The 24,885-nt window shown below is 33.6% G+C and overlaps 1 protein-coding gene across 2 annotated transcripts; it reads left to right on the plus strand.

Moving 5' to 3' along the window:
• The first annotated feature begins 3,527 nt into the window (after window positions 1-3,527).
• On the plus strand, window positions 3,528-20,295 carry LOC106110786 (protein gooseberry). Of its 2 annotated transcripts, none has more exons than XM_013292692.1 (6): window positions 3,528-3,759; window positions 13,796-13,968; window positions 14,217-14,475; window positions 15,582-15,781; window positions 16,238-16,842; window positions 20,049-20,295. In XM_013292692.1, exons 1-6 carry the CDS (start codon window positions 3,705-3,707, stop codon window positions 20,167-20,169), a joined length of 1,413 nt encoding a protein of 470 aa, XP_013148146.1. In that variant the 5' UTR covers window positions 3,528-3,704; the 3' UTR covers window positions 20,170-20,295. The 2 variants fall into 2 exon arrangements, with proteins under 2 accessions (XP_013148146.1, XP_013148147.1); XM_013292693.1 differs by having other exon boundaries at window positions 14,217-14,319.
• The last annotated feature ends 4,590 nt before the right edge of the window (window positions 20,296-24,885 follow it).

Consider the following 24,885-nt stretch of genomic DNA (forward strand, 5'->3'; position numbering starts at 1 on the left):
CGCTTTGATTCCTATGAGCTTATATGGAGGTGCGCACACTACTCGAATTTTAGTTGTGCAACTAAACAGTTGAATTGGCTGCGAAACAATCGACAATCGCACAACAGTTGTGGGATAGTTTAGTCAAAGGTGTGCGCCTGGTCTAGTGCATAAATTTATTATTGAACAGAAATATAAAGACATACCTAAAAGAAATGTTACTATCATAGTCAGTCACTAAAACCATATTTCGAATTATTATGAAAAATGTAATAGCTTTATGTATGCTCAATTATTTTTTCGTTTGGCTGCTAACACCATTAGCAGACCTCACACAGTATGCTCAATGATGTGTTGAACGTCATGCGTGCGGTTTACTCTTGCTATTTGTCCATCGTGTGCGGCCTATCAACGCTTATTTTCAGCGGCCTCTTTGACGCGCAATGGGCCCTGAAGCGTTTAGGCAGCGATTTCAGCGCGTTTTACGCCTCCTTTTTTACATACCGCGTTCGTATGAAGATTCTTATAACGCGTGAAGTGTCAACCGGAGTGCTAATTGCTGTGGTAAACAAAATTAACCGTGAAATGTTGATAAATATGTCAACCACACACAGCGAATGCATCGATAGATGTACACTTTTTATCTCTATTAAGAGCGCGCACAACTTTGACTAAACTATCGCACAACTGTTTGGTCGCGCATCGATTCTAGGAACTAATATGGAGGTGCGCAAACTACTAGATTTTTAGGTTTGCAACTAAATTATTGAATAGGCTGTGAAACAATCGACAATCGCACAACAGTTGCTATAGTTTACTTAAAAGTGTGCGCCCGCGCTAAGTACTACGTATACCTTTCAATATTGATGATAATATTTACGTAGCATATTCCTGTTCGGTAATACTAAATGTCTTTACAGTGAAAATCGAGGTCATTAAGATATTTAAAGGGACTGACAGATACGTGGTGTAACATTCGCATCGAGCGGTAAGGCCCGTAGCAGTACGTATTGCATGCTCGCATAACGTTAGTCAGTACGCACCTTAAGGGCAGACTAAACTTAAAAGTAGGTACTGCAAAACAAGGTGTACAAAGTTATAGAAAACTTTAATTTTATGACATTTCAAGTCTATTTCAGTAGAAGGACATAGTTTACTTATATAGGGTTGCTGACGTGTGCATTTCTTTTATCAGTACCAAGTGATTCATTAGTGTTACGCTAACCTAAGTTTCAACGGATTAAAACTTAAGTTAAGTAGTTCGGAAACCCATTTCATGAAGTTATCGAACTAAAAATACTAACGAATGGTCAAATGTAGCTTGGAAACAGTCAATTAAATGATAACACTTGGGAATAACATCGTTCATCAGTGCCGTTATTATAGTAGTTATTTTTGAAACTTAGCGCAAACTGTTATTAAGTGTCTAATAAAACCAAATTATCTAAGTTTTAAGAAATATTTAAAAACAAGCAGGCCAATGGCGAATTAAAAAGTTTTGCAAGTCAAGTGCTCGCCGGAGCGTCGCTTTGTTTATAATTAAAATGTTTTTAGTGGCAATCAAGGTCTTATCTTTCTAATGATTGGCACTTTTCTGTTTCTTAAAATATTGCAGATTTAACATTTTATTCTTTAAAAGTAAACTTGTCAGTGTATTTTTAACATGACCATTTAAAAATAGAAAATGACACATAGAGAGTTATTTAATTTGGTCCAAGTCCATATACCTAATATTTTCGATGTACTTCTCGCTTTATTTTCTATCGATCTGACTATTCGTTGTAGAATTCAAACCATCATTATCGCTAGATTATCAAATTGTAAATGATGATTTTTTAAAGGTTCTAGTATGTGAAAACGAAAATATAACTGGAGTAATTGAATAGTTACTAAGTTGTATCTTAGTGTAGATATCTGTAACGGCTGTACTCAGAGTCTAAGTCCCTCATACTTGGTATGGCAAATCTACACAAGGGGATATAAGGGAGGTTGGGCTGCCAACAGATATGGGCACCCACTGTTATCTTTACTAATATTGTAAAGAGAAAAGATTTGTATTTTTGTATGTATTGAAATAACTCAATAACTACTGCAGCGATTTCAAAAATTCTTGCACCATTACAAAGCCATGTTATTGTTGAGTAGAATAGGCTGTATTTTAAATAAAAAATCTAGATTTTTACCTTACCTTAGTAAGAAATTCAGACTCTATTGGTAATTGTATTTTTTTAATAATTGAATATAAAAAATTGTCCATCTTTTCTTAAATTTTTATAACCAATTAGTGACTATTAACTAAATCTAATTGGTTCTTAAGATATAAATAGATTCTGATTTGAAAACGGAGCTACGTGAATAAATAAATTAAATTGATACCTTAACCTTAACGTTACACAGATTTGCAATTATTTTAGTAAGAAACTAAAACAAAAGAAGAAAACGACAAAAAGTCGATAACGTTTCATAATTAACCTTGTTTTTGAGTTTAATTTCACAATGTTCAAGTAAAAATAACCTCTAATGAATTTCGGCCATGGCAGCCGACTTTGTAGAGTTCACGACTTTAATTTAAATAGTTAATTAGTTACTGCTTTCTACATTAATTAATATTGCGCAATTTTAATTACAATGTTTTCTTTTTTTTATAAACGATGTCAAGATTGAAGCAACTGTTTGCCGCAACTAATTGCTATAAAAATATGAAAATTAGATTAGTCTCTACTGTACATTTTAATAAAATTGTTCATTGTTTTGTTTTATAGTAAATTTATTTATTATTTGTAAGTAATTTGGAAGCAAAAATATCGATGTCGAATTGTATTATAATTATTTTTGTAAAGGCGATTATTAAAAATAAACCCCCAGAAAAGATGGTTCACAGAGGGTAATATTAAATAATAATATGTAATAATGTAAAAAGAAAATCATAAAACATTCCAAATTGTATTGTATACGATCACAGAAATACAATGCAATTAACACACACAGTAACAAAAGTTAAATGTGGTATGTGTGCACGCAGACCCCGCCTTGAATAAATTTTGACCAATCGTGTTGGAGCGTAGGCATAGATCGTGTCGTCAACACGCCTCGTGCACCTCGTCACGGAGACCGACTCAGGCGCGACTCACACATTGTTGATGGAAACGCTTCTCGAACCGAAGATACCGGATCCGAAGCTTCGTGCTGTCCCCCTCACACACCGGTCGCCTTTCCACATGCTATAGCGACACCACACACCGTAGATCATCAAACAGATAAAAGAAAATTAACATCGGATCTCAGTTTTCCTTCCAGAATACGATATATGTAAGGTTTCATAAATGTTTCGTATGAAATTTGACGTTGTAACTGCAGAATTTTAAATAACAGCAAGAACTTTGAATGATAGCGATCGGCTAAAAGAAAGAGACAAGCGATCGCTCGGTACGGTGTTGAAGGCTGCGGAGGCGGCCAGTTTGACCATTTTTTGTTGCACCGCTGATTGTGAAAGATTACACTCGAGAGTCGAAATACATCTTTACATCACACGTCAGTGGGCACCGAGCTGTCTTCAAAGTAACACGGATTAGACACACGCCGTTTCCGTCAACGTAATCATGCCTGCGTGCGACCTGTGATAGTGAAAGACTGATATTGTGATCCTTTGGGACTATTGCTTGTGCGCGATTTAGATTGGCGCTCGGAGCTGTCACTTGTTGCGCCGTCTTCTCATCTTCGCGTCAATGGCTGTTTCAACATTGAACATGACGCCCTACTTCACAGGATATTCTTTTCAAGGTATGTTCACCCTACGCAGTTTGACACTTATGTCAATTATTTGATTGATTCGAGCTCCTTTTGATTGAACCTAGTGAATTGTATCTTTTGATCATATATCATATTGTTTGACGTTATAATAAACAGCTACTGAGATAAAACCTTCAAAAATATGCACCGGTTACAGTTGGAGAATTACGCTAATATTATTAAGTTAAGATTTAAATGAGATCATTTTTGGGAATACACAGAACATCAATAAAATTATTAATTAATTAAGATAGGTTTAAGAGACATCAATAAAAAATCAGGGACATTTATGGTTCTTCGATTATAAACATGTAATCAGGGGTCACTAACATGGATTCAAATTACGGAACAATCTAAAAAAAGATACTTTAAAATTCATCCATTTCTTGTTCTAAAAGGCACGAAACCAGCCATAAAACTATAAAATCACTGGGAAATTATAAAGTTAAAAGTGCTGTTTATTGCTGGCCATATAACAATAATTCATCCTCACGCGTCGGGACAGAGACTTGTTGGGAAGAAAGAAACAATATATTCATTTGAAATGTGTTCGTTAATAAGCGGACTTTTAGTCCCAGTTTCTGGAATGGTCAAGGACCATAAGCTATAGAAAGCGATTTCTGTTCATTGCAATGAAAAATTTCTTGTCACGACAACTCTATTGTTTTGGATATAACAATCTTTGAATGTTCTTGATCTTAATTTCATGTAAAAACTTGCAGTGACTTAATAGTAGGCATTTGTTGTGCAAATTGTAATGTTTAATAGTATTGAAAATAAATAAACACTTGATTTGACTGTAGGATTATTTTCATCTTTATTATTTAATGACATTACATTAAGTTGATCTTTATAAAGATGTTCTGTAACGATTTTTCATCCTTTAAAAAGGATCCAAAGCACTAACAACCTTACAAATAAACGAGGTATAAAGTTAAATAGGAATAAACTGAGTATAAACAAAATTTGTACTAACATTTGCTCATACTCAGCTTATTCTTAAGTTAAACTTTATATTGCGTTTATTTGTAAGGCTGTAAATGTTTAATTAGACTAAAATCTCTTAAGTATTATTATGGAGAAAAACTTATAATTGAATCCAATCTCACTCTGGGCTTAGATTGTTTCCTTGTATCTTTAAGAAATACTGACCAGTAAGTTTCTTTTTCTACCTGCTTGGTACTAAAAATTGTCATTTTACATGATATCGCTAATGTTAGTACAATATTACAAAAATTAAAATTTACATATTATGTTAATCACTTCAAATATTAAATTATGTAGGAAAACGATTTAGTTTGGTTTTGCTATTTGAAACTACCAAACAAAGTTATTGCCCGCAATAAATGTTATTGCCTATCATAAAACAGTAAATAACTGCAGCTAGCAGCGACATTGTGGTTGACGGTTCTTTTCAATTATTATAAATCTTTTGTCGTTTTAAAATTTCTCTATTTCCTTTAGCGTATATTTGAAAACTCTTAAATGTATACTACCAATGTGCTGTACTGTTGTTATATTTAGAAAAAAACACTTAATGTTAATACTATAAATGAGAAAGTATGGATGAATGCATGTTTCCTAAAATGTACATCCAAAACGGCTTAATGGATCTAGAAGAAAATTGGCATAGATAAACACATAGGTTTCTGTGCTAAAGTAACTTTTTAATTCCGCACGAATGAAGCTCAAATGTTAAAAGTAATATTTAAACATTGAATTGATGAACTGCAGACGAAAAATATTAGTAGCTGTTTACATTACATGATAACTTACCGAGCAGTAAAAGCCCAAATTACATGATATCCCATTGTTCAAATTTTCAGTATGAATTTTCTTTTAAAGTATTGTCTACTACTGCGCATTTAAAATACATATAGATGGAAAGTATTAACATTCAGCTTCAGTAAAAGTAACATTCAAGGAGTCACAAAATCGGTTACATTTACCGACCTCCTTAATCCTTTTGAATGTTTTCTTTCATAATATATCTTATAAAGCTAAAGAAAAAGCATTATCGAATCCTAAACCATCTTAATTCAAAAGAAAATGTAGGTTTATTCATATCGGCGTCTATATAGCCTGTTCTGACGTCACTTAATCCTGCAGCGAAGCGGATTAAGCTACTTCAAAGCTAGCTTTTGATAAAATTTTATTTGCTAATTAGTTACTTAAAAAGTAATAAGATTAAAAAATCAATGATTAGGAAATATGCTGAACCTTTTACTAAATACTTTACGAATAATAAACGTGATTTATCCAATGGGAAAAGGAGAAGACAATTTACTATGCATCTGTACGTAATAATTAATATTTAAAGTGTGTTCTAGATAACATCGTTTATAAGGTTTAAATTATTATAAAAATGCACTACGATCAAATTGTAATCAACAAATTAATTACTTACTAAGCTTAATTCCTTAGCTTCATCTATTTTTCATGAAACAAAGGTATTGAAAAAAAAAAGCTCTTATAAGTGTGTGAAAATAAAAGCTCGTTAAAATCAATACTTTTTTCTCATTCTCCCTTCGTTTAGGAATCGCGTCAAAGGCTTGCGGTGCTTAAATGTTCCAAAAAGCTCTCGCACTCACGGTACACATAAATCATTACCATACGAAAAACATTTCGAATGTATTGTTAAAAATGTCACCACGACTTATGACCTGTTTCGTCTAAGCTAAATTAAAATGAAAGGGACAGAGGCTGAAGAGAGCGCAGAATGCCTTTGCGGGACAGAGAGGAACAACATAAAAGAATGCCGACGACGCATACGCATTCATTTTTTCATTTCGGATTTTACGTCGCCTTTTCGAAGTCGGTGTCAGAAAAAGCGTGCAAGTTAAGAAAATCGGTCGAATTACCTCATGATGGTATATGATTTTCGCTTTAAATGAGAAATAATATATTTGGGATGAGCAATTTGGATCTTTTGTTTTTATTGAGATTTTAAGATTCATAACATTTTGTATCAATATAGAAAAAGCGAGGAAAACATACGATTACATTAGGAAATGTAACATTACAAAGTTGTTATTGACATATGATCATTTAGAAAAACTTAATATAAACAACATGATATATAGTGGGAGGAGTTACTATTACATTATTTTTAAACATAAACAAAAAAAGTACATTTTATCTCTACTTTATTGAATTCAAATTAAAGAGAAATACAGTAAACTTTGTAAGTCGTATGTCGGCGCAAAGTTGAAATAAATGCTTTTAACAGAATACATTTTTCGTATTATTACAACCTTTATGTTCTTAACTCGTCCCCGAATTAAATATTTTTTAAACATAAATCGGGCTTAATGTCATAAGACGTTCAGACGTCTCTCGATTGCCAGAAACATTTGTATAAAACGAAAAGTCGAATACAGATTATTCTTAAATGCGCGCGCCTTAGTGATTTGTTAAATCACAACTTTATTGTTTTTCTTTTTATTGAGTTAAGATTTGTAGTCGGGTTAAATTTTTAGTGCAAAGAAACACAATTTGCACTCCTAAATTGAGGCGATTATTTTGCATTTTTGTTGCAAAAACACAACAAAAATAAACACAATGATCGGTGTTTTAATGAGAGAAACTGAAAACAATATGCTTTGTAAACCTTTATTTGAATTTTAATATTAACTTAATGAACAAACAATGTAATTCCAAGTTTAATTAGAGTATCTAAAATACATATTTAGGAATGTTATTTTTTATTACTGGTAAAATGAGATTAAAAAAAAACAGCCAGTCTTTACGGACTTTTATTGTTTTTCAACTTAATTCAATTTTCTTTTGAATAACTACGATCAGATCAAATGTGCGTAGTAGACGAGAAAGACGTGGTCTTTGCAATAAAGTGTTGACCGGCGATCAGATGTGCCTCGGGCGAGGTGACGGCGCTGACTTGCGATACGAATCGGCTCCGCGCCCTCGCCTTGTAATTTCTCCGCGAATACGCTTTTAAGATTTGATCGAGACCGGCCATTTTTACTAACAATCGGATAATTATGATATAATCTATGATCTCAAAGATGCTTTTTAAAATTTCAATTCAATCTCGCGGAAGCTCCGAAGTTTAATCTTTTAAGCTATACCGACTATACTTTGTATTAACACTAACTTAGTTTACACTTAATAAACACTAAAATTTTATATTGAAATATTTGATTACCTCGCGTATTTGGTGAAAGTTTTGTTTAAGAACTATACAAATAGATTTTATTGACGACCTATATTTAATATAATTTTACTATGAAGACGATTTCGATATAAAGATTTAAATTATATCATTCGAGACTATCCTAGAGAAGTTTGAAGAGTGGTAACTTTAGATTTCAATTTGCTTTAAGATCGTTTCGACGAAACTTGGACCAGTCAGTACTGTTAACAATGCGAAACTGCTCTATTGTTCTTTACTCTAGGTGACTGGAATCTTGGCTTTAGTTGAACAAAATATTTCGCATTCGTAACCTAGCTCAAAGTTACGTGTTATAAAGCTTATAAAGCTTTTTTTCTGTAAGGAATGCCATAAAATTCGTGACCTCTATAAAGAGTTCAGTACTATAATCGAGGTTTAGTCGCATTCATATGACGGGTGGACAGGCGCAGGCGATGCACATCTCTGCGTACGCGCAGCGTGGTCGGCGCGCGCGGGATCAAAGGCACCGACAGGCTCTTTTAGCCGCATAATATGACGCGTCCGCCCCGCCCCCCGCGACCCGCGGAGCCCGCCTGAACCTCCAGGCCGCTTACTCGCCATTATTTATGCAGATCTATTAATAAACAAATTGATATAACGGATGTTAAATTTATTTCAGCTCGAAGATTTTGCATTATAAATGATGCTGTATTAATTCTTTTGTCTTCTAATCCCGTCTTGTTTTAAGTCTTTTAGATTATGAGATACATGTAGAATGTATTTTTTTTATATACCTTTGAGAACACTCACCGTTTTTAATTAATAAAGTTATTTGTAAGAGCTATGATTTCCACAACACGACTGGCGAATTTTTGTTTGTGTTGTATAAATTTGAAAGACTGGTAGAAAACGGTAAAACACTGAAATAATCGTATAAACAGATAGTTTGTACCCCAATCTATCTAATATAATATAGTTTTTAAAGCATCACTGGTGATAACGACACTCATCAATTTTATTTACCGTTAACATAATAACTTAAAGCACATTTTCCGTTAACGACAATCCATGTATTACTTATTCATCAACTTCTTATAAAAAGATTACAGTATTTGTGTCAAGCTAAGCTTATATTTTAGTAATTAATCATAACTCCCTTAATATACCATTAGTAAACACTAACAAGGCAATGCTATGAAAAATTCGTTTCTGTTGAGGAACTAAAGCGGGCGGCGACTTGCTTACGTCAAAGAGAACAATTTCTTATGAGGCAAAGAAAAGAATCCGTCAAATTAGTATATAACACGTTATGAATACGGAATGAGGTCAAACAGGGCATTCTCAAACATACACCATTATATCGAAATAAAATATTCAGTTCCATTCATTAGTAACGTAGGTACCCACATTCTATTCGGCGTTGACGAGCCGAAAGGCGTTCCTCAGTTTGTACAGATGGCCTTTAGTTGAATGGTGGAAATGTTGCATATACCACACCTATGTTTAAAACATATTCAAATTATAAATATTTCTTTTACTAAATTTAACTCGAATAATGTTATAGTCTGTTTCATGTTTAAGTGGTCATACTACTATGGGTATCTAGATTTTATATGGGAAATCTAACTGTCACTAAGTGACAGTCGCTATAAACCTTAAACTACCCTGAGTAGTAAAGAGACATTTTATTTAAGTTTAAATAAATAATTTATATAAGTTAGTAAGCATTGATATTTCTATAGTAACATAACCTGCTATGAAACTTTGACTTCCCGATGAACTTTGCGGGTACACCTCGTGTTTTCTAACCGACCATTGTTCGCTATACCTAGTGCCCGAGATATTGTTCGCTTTCTGAACTGTAACAATCATTTTTTAATAACTGTAAATAGATTGTTTATAATGTTGGTAATTGATAGATAAATTTATTTTTGATTATTTCACCAAACTGTTAAGTTATATTATAAAGTACACTATATAGTACAATAAAAGCATTTTGACAAATGTACTACATTAGTTAAACCTATCATATTTTGACTTACTGACATCTGTAAATTGTCTATCTGTACTATAATAAAAGATTTCACATTGGATTGCAGTGCGTGGTTTCGGGTCCACGCGAGCTGGGCACGGGCCACACAGAATACTTTGAATGCTTGAAGAAGGCTTAATGGAATGACACAGCCTTTGTGAGTGCCGCCCAATTCTAATGCCTATTCAAATGGCATTTCTTCTCTTTGTTGCTTCATTTTGGACGGCAATAGGTTATTTTATTAGTGTATAAATGAATTTTAACATGTTACAATGGATATCAATGGTAATGAAATTTGATTCTCGTTTCACGTAAATGATCGTACGGTTTTTTTTGAAGACCTCTCAGGTCAAAGATTACATATGTCACAGATCTGAGACAGATTTGATCCATTTCAATGATAATAGCAAAAAGTAAGGTCAGTTTAAAATCATAAAACATGGTAGTACTGTACAGGCTCTAGTATATTTGGAACTTATTTAATCGATGAGAAACAATCTAAAAGATAAATAAAAACAAGAAGTAAATAATAAAAAACGTTGTTTTCGGATTCAAGAAAATAAAACGGAATAGCTTTTTTATTTAATTATTTTCTTACAAATCAATTTTGTAATTCTTGTTTGTTTTTTATTATTTTATTTTTATTAGCGATAAAAGTAATTGTTGTGGAGGAAAATTTTTATCGATTTTGATTTACAAGACCATGTTGCGCAGGTCATTTCGATAACCCGCTTCCAATAAGTAATATGTTTTGTAAGTAAAATAATGTTAGATGGAATTGCTTATTATAATATCCATAGTATACACAGAATAATAAAATACTCCGGTATAGGCATAAATAAATGTGAATTTTATTTATTTGTTGAAATATTAACGAAATGCTTTTTCAATAATTAATCGAAACCTTGACCTATGACTGGAATCCTTAGGAATTATTGCTCTTTCAAACAGTTATCGTCGTCATAAAGTGATATGGAAGAAAGCGGTGTGAGTTGACGTAAAGCCTCATATAAATTTTACTATAGCCACATTAATGTCGCTACGTGAAATTGATTTGCAAGCAGAAACATATTATGATTGTGAAAACGGGGTTTACGATTTATTTACACAATACAGTATCGAGTTAAAAACATTAAAAACTATCACTGTATCGCTGTAATCGACTACCTGTGAAAAATTCTTACCAAATTTCATATTGGCTTTGGTAGTTTCTGTGAATTTACAACTTTATATGCTTCGTAAATCTAATGGAATAACAATTTGAAAAAGTTAGAACTTACTTTTGTAAGAATGGTGGAATTATATTGCATTGTGGGAAATCTCCAAGTAAGGACAAAGACAAAAAAAAACACTATTTATATTACAAAAAAAGCAAAGTTGAAACAGCGTTTGATCAAAACATTTTCTTTTTAATACCGAAGACAAAAAAAGATGAATTTAAAGATTCAGTAACGAAGTTCATTAGAACCGAAATTAAATTGGGTATCGCAAAAATTGACTAGGGAAATTTAATCACCGGTCGCCAAAGATAACCTTAAAACACGTTTGCTGATGGAAATGTGATTGCTAATTAAAGTTGACACAGAAATGCGTACATTGAATACGAAATCTTCATTTATTCGGTCACGGTTTACCTCTTGCGTTTAGCATTAAATGATCGACTCTGTTTCAATTTCGTCTAACACGAACGCACCGGTTGAACGAATTGGTACACGATTCTGTTATTGTGAGAAAATTTTATACGTTTCCATACTCCAGTGTCTTTATCTTATGCTTAGTTTGTGATTATGTTTCGTAGCAACAAGTCCAGCGATGAATAAAGCACGTAAGTAATATTATTGGAGAAATATAGATTTGTATTAGTACCGATTGTATATTATCGACATTTCTAAGCCAATTGTGAGCTACCTAGGTGGTCCTTTATGTGATGCATGATCCAATTCTGCTTCCGGACGATTAGTTTTCCCGACATTATTTGAGTTTGTTGTTAACTTTGCCTCCTTTTGCGTTAATAGTGTTACAATGTTTGCGAATTCTATTACGCATTGTACACATTATATCGTTTTTGTTGCTGCTGCATGTCTTTCATCGATTATCCGTTTGGTTGAACATACTCCATTGAGATTTACTTCAAATATACTTTATGTTCCTCTGACAGTTTTTCGTATCGTGAAATGATTAAGACCTTACTTGTCGTAATCTTTGCAGTCTCATGAAATTCTTTGCTAAAATTTCATCAAACCTCTTACCAACTTTAAAGTCATTTTTAAGACAGTAAAGATTTTTAATATTCATTCATTCATTTGTTTTTTGTTTATTTTGCTATTGTATTCATAATTTACTTAGCGATGTCTGAAGGTGGAAATAGAGAGTGAGATATTTAATGAAGTGATACATTATTATTAAGCCACCCACATTTGTATAGCAAAGTTATTATGGACGCGTTATGCGTCATAAATATTTCGGCTACATAAAATTAACACTCAAAAACATGGTCTTTGGAGGCACCGCAACGTCTACGGGGTCTCACAAAAAAATATGGGGATCGTTTGCGTGAGTCCAGCGAAACCGCAGAGTTAAATTGATTATGTCAATTCTACACCTTATGACGTTGGAGTTAGTTTCAAAATGATTTGATGTCAAAAAATGTGTTGTTCTTCAAATTTTGTTACTTGTATTTAACGATTGTTAACCATATATGTTTGTGTTACGGTTTGTTTTTTATTATCACGTCTCAAGGATTGTAAGTATACCGAAGGACACACTTGTTGACATGTTGTTTAATTGATCGGTGGTTCACGGTAGGGGTCTAGGGCTTTACGCGTTGCGGCGCCTTTGAGAAATCATTCGATTTTGATATACTGTAAATGCCGAAACTAGAAGAACATGCCACTGTATTTATGTGTAAGGCAATTGAGGTTTTCTTTCATATAGTTACCGTAAAACAAAAATCAAATATATAAGTATATACGTATTCGTATAACGTAAAATATACTCATGTTGAATGAACAGAAGGTTAAAATGGTTAGGGAAGACATTGCAAAAATTGAAGAATGGCGGCTCCTTTGATGATAGGTGGTCCTCAGCCATTGCCGTGATGTGTTTATAATAGCTACACTTTACTCACACATAAAAATATAAAAAGACTTTATATATCTTCAGACACTTGATTCGAATCTAAACTGGAATGTGTTAATCTAGTTTCAAGTATTAGTAGTTAAGTTTATTTAATTAATCATTTTTTAAGAAGAGGAGAATTTTATTTTATAGACCAAATTACGATAAAACATAGATTTTTTGTAGTACAGAGGCGTTACAAAAATTTAAGTGTATTTGATACCTCGGACGTTGTTTTTTTCATCCATCGATGCAATCAATGAATTCAACAATAGTTTCTTGTACTCTTTCAATGTAATGGAAGGCGAAAAAAAAATCAAGTGTTATCTTTTCTGCTTGACTGTTTTCGTGTTAAAATAAATGGGATACTCTTGGCTGAGAACACTCGCAATGGATCGTGAAATTATTAGAAGCATACGATCCCGAGACGTGAGTTGAATGAGGGCCATTGTGATGTTTGATGTATTGTTGCTATTGATATTACGCTACTTGGCTTTGGTGTTTACTGCGATATTCCGTTATTATACCGCGATTTATTTCTTGCTTTCTTATATTTGATGCAAATTTTTAAATAGCTTAAAAAATAGCGAGTACTTTCCAATTAAAAAAGTTATAACATTTATTTTTTTGTGATCATCTTAACTATGTATTTTTGCCTGATGTAATTGTAATGTAATTATTTCCTACCATCTTGAGAATTCAAAATGTTTCTGTTTTCTTGTGTCTAAGTTGAGATTTTGTTTCAGGTCAGGGTCGTATGAACCAGCTGGGTGGCGTGTTCATCAACGGCCGTCCACTGCCAAATCACATTCGATTGAAGATAGTGGAGATGGCGGCTGCGGGTGTGAGGCCGTGCGTGATATCACGGCAACTGCGCGTATCTCATGGTTGCGTCTCCAAGATCCTGAATAGATATCAGGTAGAGAGAAAGCATACAATATTTTAAACAGACTTTCATTATCATATAACTCCCACATTAGCGTTGTTTGTTAGTGACTAGCAGCCAAGTAGTACAGCCATCTCTTAGCAATCAAGCAGCAGCTAAATTGCTTGTCTAAATATTTTTGCAAGCACATAGTAACTATACTAATGTTTTTTGTTGAACTTCTGCTTCATTGCTATTTCATTACGAAAAAAATTCTAATTAAACATTTTGTTGTTCATTAGGAAACTGGCTCCATCCGTCCCGGTGTGATCGGTGGATCTAAACCGCGAGTGGCCACGCCTGAGGTTGAGAACAGGATAGAAGAACTCAAGAGACAAAACCCAGGTATATTTTCCTGGGAAATTAGAGATAAACTAATAAAGGAAGGCATCTGTGATAAAAATACCGCCCCGTCGGTCAGTTCCATTTCGAGACTTATAAGAGGAGGCAAAAGAGACGAATCAGACCCTCGAAGAAATCATAGCATTGACGGTATTCTAGGTAAGTTATTACTTACCTTGGATTTTCCAACTATACTTTTAATTACGTTTAACTAAAATTGAATTTTTTTTGCTATGCTCTCCTCTATTACTATGTCTCACTATTTTTTTAAATATATTTAGCCAACTTTATTTTTTAAGTAGCAGTCTGTGAAGGACCATAAAATAGTTAAGAATTTATTTATTTAACTACTTTCACGAATAATATAAACAACGCATTATATAGATCAGAATTCTTCTTCGTTGTCTGTGAAGATTAAAATTGAACGACAAAGTTGCTATATCATCGAACCACTAGACCGCTAGTTGATACGAGAACGTAATCACTTAATTTAATCCATAGTACACTATTATTATAAATATATATATTGTAATGAGACAGCCGGAAACGTTTACAAACTTTGCAAAATGGCGTATAAAGTTAATAATCCACGTAAAAGTGAAGCGCGCGCACGCCACGGCAGCGCCCCTCGTGTCGGCTTCGAAAATTGTAGGTTATAAAAATGAAATTAGTACCCAAAGGTGTTATTATCCCATCGCGTTTGGCCGCGGGCCTTGCATTACGACAATCTGTCCGTACTGCACGTCTTGTGCCGAAGCCGGCCAATATAAAATGGCGCTTCTAATATCCCGGTTCGACGACGGAGTGCGGTTTCGCCGGAGAGATTTTGCGCCGCGATAAGATTATGCATATTAAGTTGTGCCGCGGCTAAAGTAATGTCTACACCGGCTCAGCGGTGCCTTTATCCTCACATCTGTACACATTTCGTGGCTTTCTTGAACTCATTCTATCAATATTCTCACTCAAAGATGTCTAGAATAGCACTAAAGCTCACGTCTATATGCTCGCACTCAATTGTTTCTCAATTGTTTCTCTTTTAATCGAAAACATCAATCTCATTACAATGTTCTTCAAAATTAATGCACAATGTTGTTACTTCGAAGTTAATTGAACCCGCGTGTGGTCCAGACAGTAGCTAATAAAGGTGCGCCTAATAAAATAAGAAGGGTACACGGTTTATAACAATGAAATAACATGTTCAACTTGTGTTTAAAGATTATTTATGAATGTACCTTTCCCATTAACGATTTTTTATTCTTTAAAAGGTCCCTCATCTTGTGAAGACTCAGACACGGAATCGGAGCCCGGTATTACACTCAAACGGAAGCAGAGAAGGTCGAGGACCACCTTCTCCGGGGACCAGCTTGAGGCCTTGGAGCGCGCCTTCACCAGGACTCAGTATCCAGATGTTTATACCAGAGAAGAATTGGCTCAGAAGACTAAGCTTACCGAAGCAAGGGTACAGGTTAGTGTGCAATAATTTACTAAAATCATCAAAAGAATTTAATTGTAGAGCCTATAAAACATATTTAAATTTCCATCCATAGAATTTTAAAAATTGCATTAGAATGCAACTGTTATTTCATGTTGACTCTAGTACATTTATTAAACACATTCAAAAAGACAATCAAACATATTTATTGTAAAGATCAAAGACCCCTCCCGACAATAAAAATAGTGTAAGGTAAAAAACACAATAATTACCTTCAAAATTAATTATTATAACTGTAGCCGCCATATGTTGGACCGCGCTACCGTTTCTTTCATACTTTTTGTTGAATTAATAACCCTTTGTAATTGTAACTAATACGAATTCTAATAGACTGCCTTAATGTATAACGATATTTTTGACGCTTTAAACTATATTTTATACACAAGTCTACCTGATAACATATATTAATGAAAGTTTTTTCTGTCATAGGTTTGGTTCTCGAACAGAAGAGCTCGTCTTCGCAAGCAACTCAACTCCCAGCAGCTCAGTGCATTCAATACTATGTCTTTGCAATCCGCATTCCCTTCAGTCCATCAACAATATGAGCCTCCATCCACTTTCAATCCGCAATGCACGTCTTGGCAGCAGTCTTATTCCTCCGCATTAGGTTCCAGTTCAGTTCTCAATTCAGCACTAGCACCTTCATTACATCAATCATCGCTAACTCCGTCCGTCTGTCAATCTGCATTAGCCGCATCATCTCTCCACCCGCCGACATCTACTTCCTTCTCTTCTGGGAATTTAACACCTCTTTCACATTCTTCTGAACTTCCTACACCGTTACAACCAACTTCGGACACCACTCCGCCCAGTACGAGCCCGATCACCAGCAGCCCGTCGAATCAGAGCAGCGGAATTACTTACCAGCACTCCTACGTTAATCCAAGTGATACCGTATCCCATCCTTACGGCTACGGAGATTATTCGAAACAAGAACACGCTATGTCGGCCCACAACCATTGGACCTCGAGACAACTCAGCGGACACCCTCAAAACAAGCTGCCTGATGTTGGTGCCTGGCCGGAAAATTATAGGTGAGTTTCAATCACTTTAAAAATAAATAAAAAAAAAACAAGAAAACTTAAAACATTTGATCTTCTGTACAAACGGTTCATAGTGAGCCATTGTTTATGTACTTAAATAACGAATTTTACAAATTGACATAAGACCTTTTAATCATTAACTATTAAATTAAGTTGAAGCTAAAAATGATACTCTTATTTATAATGATTAATGACAGCTAATAATTTATAGCGAAGTCTATCGGATGTTCTTCTGAGTTACAGCGGGCCGTACATTTAGCATATAACGTCCGGTGGCTATGGCAGGGCGCGGGATTCGATCGCAAATCGGTGTACATTCGTTTTATTTCTTTTCACCTTCCTTTATCATTAGCCGGAGCGGCCGCTAATCAATTAAGAGTGTAAGAAGTCGGCCATTATATGCCGCGCGGGTGGTTATTATACTCCGCCGTTCGTAATACACGATGCGATCGTGAACCGAATAGGGCTGCGAAATTTATCGATACATTTGATTGATTATTAATCGATTATTGTTAATCGACATTTATCAAGGGACATCGTTTTTAGTACCGTGTTCGATGTTATGAAAGAGTTGTGTAAAATATGTTCGAATGATACGTTTAGTGAATTTGTCGTAAGAGTATGTGACAAGCTCATTGTTGCTTTGTATTCTAAACAGCGTCGACATTTATCTGTGTTATCGAGACAAAGACATGCTATAAACCTTACATTGGACCACACACGCACAATATATCGCTTTGCACAATGACTGACACTCTATAACTTATGGGCTGACGAAGTGTATAAGGAGTTCGAATTTATATTAGTTCTTTTTGTAACATTGATGTAGTATATGTATTTGTTTAGGTACAGGTAACATAGAATACAGTATGATAGATATGGACAGAAACGATTTAATTCGAAGAATTATTTAAGCCTGTACAACTCTGTATTATGTACGATTCTGCAGTAAGACTAGTTTCTTCTACTTCCTTTAGTTTTTCCCAACTCACTCGTATTGTACTTTTACATGATAAATTTACGAAAGAAGTTTAACATTCTACCAATATTAACTCTACCATTTTAGCTTGACATTTTCTACATTTGATGCGGGAATGTCATATGCAGGAGCGTAGAATAAAAAAGGAATTTAAAGTCTACGCTGACGAAATCGCGGGCGACCGCTAATTCAAAAAGAAAACGGAACTATACAAGGAGTTTATTTTCTTCGCTATATGTTGAATACTATTTACACAATTCATAGCTTTCTCGAGTAAAGAAACAACACGTATTACGAGGAGTGAAATAATAAAGCGGTATAAGTCATAATTTATTTCCATTACCGTAAGCTAAATTGTAGTCTGACGGTCGGGAGCATACATTCAAGCGCCAATCGGTATCTCACTTATTGTCTTCGCTCTTAGTATCATCGAAATTGCATACAATGTGTAGGTCGTGGCATACGGTTCCAGCAATACTAATACATTGCGGAAAACAGATAAACACACGCCGGCCGTGGCGAGCGTAGCGGCAATTAATGGCAGCCGAACGTGACATTAGTGCACTGAACTCGAGCATTAAACTAACCAAGCCGCTATTAAAACTTATCTGCACAGCTATTTGCATACGACTTCCTAAACTGCAGCGAACCTCGCGTGCTCGACTTTTATTAGTCGCTTTATATCGATCGCTGATACTTCCAACTTATAGATTGATTGATGATCCGTAGTAAATCACTTTAGAATAAACTTTGACAGGACAAAGTTAAATACAGTTTGCTAGTCTCGTTTAAACTTTCGCGATGTCGCTAGAAATGTTAATATTGTCTGTAAAACTGTATCCGTTTATCAACAAATACACTGTAGGACGGTATTGAAGCTTTAAACGACAATTCTACGAGTGTATCTTCTAGACTCTAGCAAACACTTTTTAATAAAGTAATAATTAAATATTGTATTATAAGCCTGGTGTGATTGAATAATGATGTATGTTGCGTGCGTTGCGCCAATCAATTTATACAGCATTAGGTAATGATGTAGTTAGTATGCTAATTGCGATGTCTGTGTTTTGATAAAATATGCATTAAAATGTTTATGATATACTACTATTATCCGATTTTGCTTTAAACTGGAGCATTTTTACTAATACTGTATTCAAGTCGTCATCCTGTGTGGTAGCCAGAGATTATAAACATTTTTTTAAATATAAAGAATAAAATTATGTTGTTGAGTTGCCAACAATTGATTAAAAGTATTAAACGTATTATGAATGTGTTGTTCAAATATAATAATTATTTATTGCATGCTTCGGTTTCGAATCACTACTGTGTACCACGCCCATGGTACCTTCCACTATATCATTCGGGCTTTAATAAAATTACGTATTTCGGTGGTCCACATTCAAGATACAATTACAACGGGCCCAAATGCCGGCAAGGCTTTATTAAGCCTCTATTATAGTCTTGTATTACGGCTTATGTTAGTGATCCGATTTTTTTGGTTAATTCACTTCTGTTTGCATTAAACATCTATGTGTAAGTTCTTGGGATTATTACAATTTTAATATCTACAAGAAATAATAGGAAAGATTTGTATTTTTGTATGTATTAAAATAACTCAAAAACTACTGGACCGATTTCAAAAAAACTTTACCGTTAAAAAGCTACGTTATCAGCAAGTTATGTTTTTATTATTTTTTTTTTAATTTCACACAGACGAAGTCGCGAACAACAGCTTGTAGTTTATTAACTCAATATTCTAACCTATACTTTGTACTACAAATGCGCCTTTCTCTTTACTTCAATCTAGCCTAAGTGAAGGGTAAATGAGAGCTTTCTTATTTAATCCTTTTAAATACTTCAAGTACTTAAATTGTACAGACGATTTTTTACACCCTTTAAAAACATGAGAAATATATTATCATACTAATATTATAAATGCGAAAGTTTATATGGATGGATGGATGTTTGTTAGAGTTTGTAATCTAAACGGCAGAACGGATTTGGATGAAATTTGGCAAAGATATAGAGGATAGCCCGGAAGAACACATAGGCTACTTGCATTTGTTTTTTTTAATTCCACGCGGACGGAGTCATCGTTTATTCGATTTCTCTAGAAACCTTCACAAAAATATTATCTGGTTATATAAGAGTTTTGATTGTTGTTATTTTCAGATAATCTATTTTTATTGTTTTACTTATGTTGTTTTTATTGTTGCAGTTCATTCTTCGGCACCAATGCATCACATTACGCGACTCACGCGCACTCTCCTACAGAAGCGAAGTCCGGTTATCCCTACTTGGGGCAACTCGGAGGCATGGACATGGGAAGAGTACATTAAATATGTTACTTACATAGTGTAAAGTTTATTTTACAAATAGGTTAACTCTGCCTTTACCAGTAATATGTTAGGTGCCTTTTAATAGTTTAAAGGTTATGTAATATTTTGTATTTTTGAATATGTACAAATGATCAGGAATATTTTGTAAAAACTTATTTACTTTAAGATTTGTATTATGAGCTTTATATATGTAATTATCATGTTATTAATAGTTTAGATATAATTTATCTTGTTCCTATATTAATATTGTTATTGTAAATCTTAGATGTATACATAGTTAAATAAAAGATTTCCTAAATGTGTGATGAATTATATTTTGATTCTGTATAAAATGTCTTTGTCAATTAAAATTGCCTTTAACGAAGTTGTGATGTTTTAACTTAGTTGTATTTATGATTGTACTAATAGCACTTAAGCTAACTTTACGTAGTAAGCACATTGTCGAAAACATTATTCTACAAATAAATTGATCTTTATTAAACTTTGTTTGTTTTTCTGATTATAATAATAAATCCTTATACCGTTAAGCCTGCTACATAAGCTAAGTTCAAGTCACATTCAAAATTGCTTACGTAAACTTAGTTTTAAATTAGGACTTAGAGGCTTAACACTTATTGCGACTTGAAAATATCTAGACCACAGGCAACATAAAAATGTGTTACACGAACACAGTTTTTAAATATCACTAATCTTACTAATATTATAAATGCGCAAGTCTAGATGGTTGGATAAGTGTGTGTTAGAGTCTGTAGCCTAATCACTGAACGGATCTCGACGATATTTGGCATAGATGTCGAACATAGTCTGAAAGAACACATATACTCACTTTTGTTTTTTATTCCACGCGGACGGAGTTGCGTGCGAAAGCTAGTAGACATCCATTTTTTTGTTGCAAAATAATTTTACTTTCAATACTGTAATCTAGACTGAATTAATTTCATACTTAGTCATTAAAGTAATACTAGTTAAGGATTGTGTGGGTGCGTCATTACAATTGTCATTAATAAGTTACTAGCAAACCTTATAATGATACCCCAGAGAGCACTGGAGGCTAATCGTGACTAACTCGACCGATGACATAACACTGGCGTCAGTCCTTTGTCATATTAAATGAATAACCTACCTTAAGTAGGGACTTTAGATTAATTGTCGGTTCAAAACAAATGACAGACCAATATCTATGACATATTCCAAACATTTTAAAACCAAAATGCAAATAAGTTCACATTTTAGTGAATCATAAGGTTCAAGGTTTAAGACCTCTGGAATTACGTTCAAGATTGCATTCGACACTGTTGTAAATTTAAAGATTTTTTTTAACATTTACAAATGTAACAGTGGTATTCCATTCTAAACGATATTTTTTAAATAAATGTTTCGACAGTGGCATATGTATGTAGAACAAATTGCTCCTATAAAGGTATGTTTTAATAACTACATTAACAGAAGGCATTTCTAGTAATTTCGACAGAGGTTGACAATGTCTATGCTCACAGCGTGGGGCATAATTAGATAGTCAAACACACGCTTTCCTATTTAAGACAACGTATGGATCTAATCGAATACAGAGTGCTGTCATACACATACTTTATGATTAATTTCATTATAAGACCATAGACACATCGCCTCGGATCTCTATTATTAAAAACATTGCAATTATGATTTATTGTCTGTGTTTGACTTTGAATTCTGAGTTCATATTTGCATGCCTGTGTTAATATTGTTTATGACTTGATTTTTTTGTTTTCGAAAAGTACATAATCATAAGCACACGAGTATCAAGGACTCTCATGGTATGTAGGCGAAGTCTGATAAGAGTTTTATGGTTTATTTCGATTCATTTGACATAAATAGGGAGTGGAGTTAAGCGGTGATTTTTATATGCTACTCAATTTTATTCTCTCTTTTTCACATACTTAAACTAACTCTATATAAAAGACACAAATATTAGAGAAAAACATCTAATGGTGAACTTCAATAAGCGAATAATAAAAGTATAACTCTAGCTTATATTATAAAAATAGCGTAGAGTCATTATTTTCTCGTAGTTACAAATTCAATCGGTGACTAATTCACATCGTTGTCTATTTCTATCACCAACTTGTTAAAAAGGAAAACGTGATTGTATTCAGATTACTTTTTATACCAAAAATAAATCTTAGCCGCAAAAAGAACCTGGTAAGTCACATTTGTGGGAACGCGCTATCACGTCCTCAAGTAACCATTCAGCTCCGGATGGATAGTTGAATAAAAAGATTATGCCTGTTTTATTTATTTAAAGAATATTTAATGGACAATCATTTAATTCACAGAAATTACCTTTTTGAAGTTAAAAGTGAGAGTGTAAATACAAAAAGAAACTTAATTGAAGAATTAAAAATTTCAGTTGTCGAAATTCAATTAGAATATACATTTATTGAGCAATTGTTTAAAAAGTTTAAAGTTCAACGTGGCTAAATTATAAAATAAGTCTCTCGCACGAAAGTAATAGTTTAACAATAAATAGCAATTGTTATGGAATATTTTAAAGCTAAAGTAAACTGTAATTAATAAAGACCAAAGCGTATTGTGTCTTAATTAATATAGTAACTTAATAAACGACTTCGCTGCAGAAAATTAGCAGTCTCGAAATGTTACGTGAATTAAATTATCGTACAAATAACGGGATTGCGTCAACTATTTGTACCATGATGTCAGGACAAATAGTTACTGGACTATGTAATGTAACATTGTAAGAATAATAGAGCTGACGTCATTTAATTTTTCTTATCATTTGCATTGTTTGTATAAGTCTAGATTAGGTTTTAATGCAGTTTCTGCTAAACGAGCAATAAATTTAAAACAATTTGATACTGGCACAATCTAAAAAGATCCTCTTAATTCGGAATGTAAATGAATTAACTAGGTTTTAAAATATTTCAATTGTCAAATGTTAATATCATGACTCTCTCTTAATTGGACATAATAAAGCTATTGAAAAAAATGGCGAGCCGACTTTTTGTAATTCCGTTGTCGTTTCAATTTTAATAGCAAATTTGTAATGATTTAAGTATATTGATATACATTTACAGAAGTATTGATATAGATGTGTTATTTTATTATTGTCGTAATAAAAAGTAAACGCAGTATTACTCATTCTTTAAAAAGCAACCCAGTCATAGATAGATAAGTCACGGTAACTCCACGGTGCTTTTATCGGAATTTATTAAAAGCTGCCTACAATTTTGTTTCAAATATTTTAATGTATTTGTATTTGCGTAACGAACAGTGAATAATATTCATTCGTTTCTTGCGTTCACACACAGAGACGCGTGAGAAAGAAAATCACAACAAAATGGAATTACGGCTAACTGTCCGACAATTAAAATTAAAGATGGCGGGGACAGTTATAGCGGATTGCAGGTGGATTGTGTCGTGGGTTTCGGATTAGAAGTCCAAAGTGATCGTCGATAATCGGTCGTTGACATTAAAAAAGGTTTTTCGGAAAAATGGAAACGGAATCAGATCGATTTCCACAGAGCATAGTGCACGCACGTGGCGGTGAGCTAGGCGACAGCTATTTGACACACTACGTTACGTGATCAAGTCCGATCATTACCGACTACTTCGGTAGAGTAATCGGTGCTTAACGAAAGTTTTGTTTAATTATTCATTATTGAACTTCACTATAATTGGTTCTTGGTGGCTTATTCTTACTTTTCGTAATTGAGCTTATCTTCTCGTTTTCTTATACTCCTTAGCTGTCCAACTTGGCTTAATCTTTATAATTGCTTTTCGGTAAAATACAAGTTCGAGCCATTTCTATACCTATTGCATGTTAAATTGAAAGTTTAGTACAATAAATATTTTTAGTAAATGAACACTTAAGTAATTTGACACAGAAATTCTTTGATTCGTTTTTGTTTATGAATAGAATGTGCATGTAACGTTATTTGTTTTAACCATCCATATTTACTATTATGATTCATCGGGCATTCCTCAAGGTATTTTAACAAATCAATTAAATAAAATCTGACACGATTCTCAGGACCTATGCCCATAAACTTTCATATTCCAGAAGACATTTAACTTACTAAAATTGCTTCCGAAAGCAATTAGTGGCATGACTAAAGCATTCGCTTGGCAAAAATCAACAATCACCCAGAGAATATTCGACTGCGGCTGTCGAAGTCGTTCGGGCCCCTGACGGAGTTCTCACGAGAACTGATGCGCCGGCATTCCGACCAAATGTCCACACAATTCTCTGTCAAATGCTAAAGTCGTGCATGTCCACTGATCACTCGACCAAAAAACTGTTAACTTTAACACTCGATCGGTTTCAAGTTTTTCTATCGAATCAATAAATACCAAATAGAATTACAAGTACTACCAAAATTATTATTATAAGTATTTTTGAAGTTTACACCAAAGGAATGTAACGTAAGCGATTATCAGTTGCAATCATAGACCATGGTACTTGATATTTTTACAAACTGGTAATAAGATTTTGTAAATTTGAACAATACACATATAAATAACGAGGATAGTTATAAAAACAATCATATCATTTCAACTGTGAAGATAAATAGAACATTCAATTTAAAAATAACGGCCTTCATGATCGGCAATAGGTCTTTGAATAGAACAGACATTCGTTCCGACTTTTTGTTTCACATAGTCTGCGAGAAATTGTAAATTTGTACCAAATAAATAGAAACGAGGGTGTCGACACGCCGT

The sequence above is a fragment of the Papilio polytes genome, unplaced genomic scaffold, assembly GCF_000836215.1.
Source record: "Papilio polytes unplaced genomic scaffold, Ppol_1.0 DF824191.1, whole genome shotgun sequence".
In the NCBI taxonomy this organism is placed as follows: Eukaryota; Metazoa; Arthropoda; class Insecta; order Lepidoptera; family Papilionidae; genus Papilio; species Papilio polytes.

Excerpts from the sequence above, each read along its gene's own strand:
- LOC106110786 (XM_013292692.1), top strand. The coding sequence starts at position 3,705 with ATGGCTGTTTCAACATTGAACATGACGCCCTACTTCACAGGATATTCT. Across the intron at positions 13,969-14,216 it reads AGATCCTGAATAGATATCAG|GAAACTGGCTCCATCCGTCC; the intron begins GTAGAGAGAAAG and ends GTTGTTCATTAG. Across the intron at positions 16,843-20,048 it reads GCCTGGCCGGAAAATTATAG|TTCATTCTTCGGCACCAATG; the intron begins GTGAGTTTCAAT and ends TTATTGTTGCAG.